Raw genomic sequence first — 4075 nt, 5'->3', positions numbered from 1 at the left:
TACCTTTCCAACTCCTCATGCAGTTGACTGTTACAGGTATATACAGGTTCATGGTACAATGCATAAGCTTCAAATCGAGAGACTGAAACTGTATTTTCCTTTACCGTTCTGTTTTAATTTCACAATAAAGTTAATAGTCATATCATATTTGATATTATTATGTTTTATTAACTACACCACAGATTTTTTAACCCGCACCGCCTAGTGGTTAAAGCACGTTATTGAATTTTGTTGTTGAATACGTTTTATTTGATGAAAACATTTAAATATTAATAGTAGCCTACATACAAAATTGAAAATATCAAGAAGATACTGTAGTGATCTCTACAATAAAACAGTTTTGTGCAGGACGTCCAAAGATATTAACAAGAGGATGTGCAAAACAGACTAATAAGGCTTTATTTAAACATTAAAGAATACTTTAAGTTAAGGTCTTCTTTTGAATAAGAAAAAAACGTAGGGGTTATCCACAGATGAACAAAGTACTTATCGTCCAATATATTGCGTAGTTTATTTTGGCACTTGACAATCACCTTCCCTGAATTTGACTCAGGTGTAACTAAAGTCTGATTTAAGGGTTGTTTATATTTCACATCATTAATCAGAATCTGCAAAGTAACTAAAATAAATGTAGTGGAGTAAAAATACCAGGTTAACCTCTGAGTTGTAGTGGAGTAGAATTACAAAGTAACAATGAGCTGTCATGTGGGTATATATTAATGTTGCCCATTATGGGTACAAGCGATTTTCACCCATTTATTAATTATATGTTTTAAATGTGTACACACCAATGTGTTTCCTATCCCCTAAACCTCCAGGGATGTACACAGTTTAATACTGGCAACTTCTAATTGTGGGAAAAACTACTTTTAAGACTAGAATTCCCAGTAGAGAAGTGCCATAGAACATGTTGCGAAACACAATAGCCAGCATGTGTAGTTCTGGGGGGGGGGGCTGGATAGTCTGCCGTGGGTTTCGTTCCATTTCAAAGAGCTGTCTAACCTTGGCGCACTGCCACTCCAACATCCAATCCCAGAGCTTGAAGATTAATCACGGGGTTTTTCAAGCAAAAGGACTGTAGTCCCAAACGATAGCTGAGGTCTACAGTCAATAAACCTTAGAAAATTTTAGTCGAGGGTTGTTGCTTTTTGTCACAATAGGGGCTCCATTACTTCTCCATTATTTCTCTTTTCACGTTAAAATGAAACACATCACTAAACCCTCTTCTGTCTCTTCCCACACCCCTTCCCCTCCCTCAGGCCCGTCAACTCCCCCGGCTTTTTCCTGGCACTGGTGGTATGTGGTGATGGCCATCGCCGGCGCCGTGTCCATCGCTGTGCTCATGGCTGTTTATGTGGCCAAGCTGCGGCGCAAAGAGACGCGTTTTGGGTGTGTAGGCTGTTGGCACTCCTCAAGAGTGGAAGGGAGGGACTAGATAGTCGTGCCAAACCAAAAAAGCTTCAGTGTTTTTCCAACTCCTTGACCGAGTTGTGTATGCCTTCTGAAAGCATTTGGAAGTAGTAGCTGCCATCTGTTTTGCAAAAAACAACAATAACTCTAGGGAGTTATGGAGGCGTGCCATGTTTTCAGCTGTGTTTACGCTTCTGCTGAAGAGGCTTCTCATTGTGTTTTGCCCTGATTTATAATGTGTGTTCACAGAGAGGCGTTTGAACCCATGATGGAGAGCGGAGAGCTGGTGGTCAGGTACCGCGCCCGCCGCACGTACAGCCGAAGGACCACAGAAGCAACATGTGAGTCCTCCTCTTTGCCCCTGCATGTTATTTAGAAAGATTACACTTTGTATTTCCTCCTGCAGCAGTGAGAAGTAAGCCTCTCAGCATGCCCAAACCTGCCTAGTCCCCAAGGATAGATAGCGATACAGAAAAAAAGGCAGCATAGCAGCATCTTCTCTCACGCCCTGGGCTTGGATCCAACAGTTCAGTGGAAAGAACCATTGTGGAGACAAATACACTTCAAGTCATAACACAGGAATCACAGCTTGGGTTTGTTAGTTTGATCAAAGTCAGAAACAGGAACATCCTAAGGTTAATCCATCCTCTACAGCTGTGTTCAGTCAGCTGACAACTACACTGTGGCCCTTGTGCTCTATAATGCCATGTTTTATCTTTTTACAATCGTCAGATCAATTAGATGTGCAGTAAATCTATTCGTGAATTTGTGCCCAGTAGTATTAGGAATGAATGGTAGAATTGAATTCGATTGCAATTTAGGCGTTTTCTGACAAAGTAGAGCAGAACAGAGGAAGGAAGTGTGAAAGGGAAGGTTAAATCAAGATGACCTCAGATTGTTGGAAATGGGAGAGAATTACCTGACGTACCTTTGTTAGAAATGTAATTTCAAACGTAAGCAGCCTGTAAAAACAGACGAGGAGTTACTTGACTGCTCTGCCTGGAGGTCATTTCACCTCTGGGGAGTTAAGGTGAGTTTCAAGTCCCCCCCAGGTGGAGGGATGACCTTGTACCTGTCTAACACAAAGCAGAGGTTCAGGTGTATCACCAGCCTGCAGTCCCTGTGATTCCTCCTGATTCCAGACAGAGATACCTGTAAACACAGCACAAAGACTCTGATTTCACACAGCTCGGTCGCATTCAAGTCGTGACATTGTCCCAGGTGTACGAGCAATATTTGTGAAGAACTCATACACAAGTCTCAGCTTGCCACAGCCACAAAGAGGCCGGGGGATAGGGGAAAAATAACAAAACTATGAGTAAAATGAGACCCGCCAAAAAGATGAGAGATGTAGAGATAATGTGCACTGTGAGTGAATGAGAGAAAGCACACCGGGAATAAAGGAAGGGGTCAGATTTGAGGGATTTGAGAGGGATTTACGCCGCTGAGGTTGACCGGTAATTTTGGCCAATACCCTTGGGCTACGGTTATTGCGTGCATCGGCTAATGGCTAGTCACACCAACATGTGTTGGAACATGCCTGCGCACTGAGAACACTGTTGTTGGACGCGTGGCAGATTGATAGTGTAGCAGCAGCTGGAGAGAGATCTCTGATGCATGTCGTTGCCTTGTCATATTCTGGTCCAGATGTGAAAACAGAGCTAACGTCCGTAGCAGAGTGTGCTAGCCACCAAACAGCTGAGTGATAGCCAGCTGGTGGAAGAGAGTCATGAACATTTAAACCAGCTTAAATCCTCTGAGCTCATCTCCCCTAGTGAGAGACTTTCTCATGGCAGATTTGCTATGTACAGTGGAATTAGTTTAGTTTGGGATTTTTCTGTCAGCACGCCTCTCCAACAAGCCTTAACGACTAACGACCCGTGGCACTTACATCGACCATCATGAAGTGCTTCGAGAGGCTGGTCCTGGCTCGGCTTAAATAATGCCCACCCACACTTGACCCCTACCAGTTTGCCTATTGTCAGAACAGGAGTACGGATGACGCCATCTTCACAGCACTACACCCTGCCCTCTACCATCTGGATCAGAGCAACACGTACGACTCCTGTTCATTGACTTTAGCTCGGCATTTAACACCATCATTCCTTCCAAACTGGTTACCAAGCTCAGTGACCTTGGCATTGACCCCTCCCTCTGCAACTGGATACTGGACTTTCTCACAAACAGACCCCAGCATGTTAGAATAGACAAGCTCACATCCTCTAATCTCATCCTTAGCGCTGGTCTCCCGCAAGGCTGTGTGTTAAGTCCCCTCCTATATTCCCTCTTCACACATGACTGCAAACCTGTACATGGCTCAAACACCATCGTTAAGTTTGCAGACGACACCACAGTGGTCAGGCTTGTCAGCAACAATGACGAGACGGCATACAGGGAAGAGGTTGAACATCTGGCAGAGTGGTGCGCTAACAACAACCTGGCTCTCAACACCAAGAAGACGTAAGAGGTCATTGTGGACTTCAGAAGGAACAAAGACGGCACGCACTCCCCAGTCCATCTTAGTGGAGAAGAGGTTGAGCGGGTTCAAGTTCCTGGGAGTCCACATCTCGGAGGACCTCTCCTTGACCACTAACACCTCAGCCCTAGTCAAGAAGGCTCACAAGCGCATCTTTTTCCTGAGGAAACTGGCAAAACTCGGCCTATC

At 44.4% G+C, this 4075-nt stretch overlaps 1 protein-coding gene across 1 annotated transcript in view; it reads left to right on the top strand.

Annotated features, from left to right (window-relative positions):
- LOC104963787 (tyrosine-protein kinase receptor UFO-like) overlaps nucleotides 1–3870 on the top strand; it is a gene marked incomplete at its 3' end in the record, with an annotated part of 17026 nt that extends 13156 nt beyond the window's left edge. The window contains exons 8-10 of the mRNA XM_010792426.1: nucleotides 1260–1389; nucleotides 1660–1751; nucleotides 3753–3870. Of these exons, the coding sequence (XP_010790728.1) occupies nucleotides 1260–1389; nucleotides 1660–1751; nucleotides 3753–3870 (340 nt within the window). The remainder of the gene's footprint in view (nucleotides 1–1259; nucleotides 1390–1659; nucleotides 1752–3752) is intronic.
- Nucleotides 3871–4075: the final 205 nt, after the last annotated feature.

Source organism: Notothenia coriiceps, unplaced genomic scaffold, assembly GCF_000735185.1.
Source record: "Notothenia coriiceps isolate Sejong01 unplaced genomic scaffold, NC01 NC01_scaffold00036401, whole genome shotgun sequence".
Lineage (NCBI taxonomy): Eukaryota > Metazoa > Chordata > Actinopteri > Perciformes > Nototheniidae > Notothenia > Notothenia coriiceps.
The sequence above is the reverse complement of the archived record's forward strand: the minus strand, read 5'-3'. Positions and strand labels throughout refer to the sequence as shown.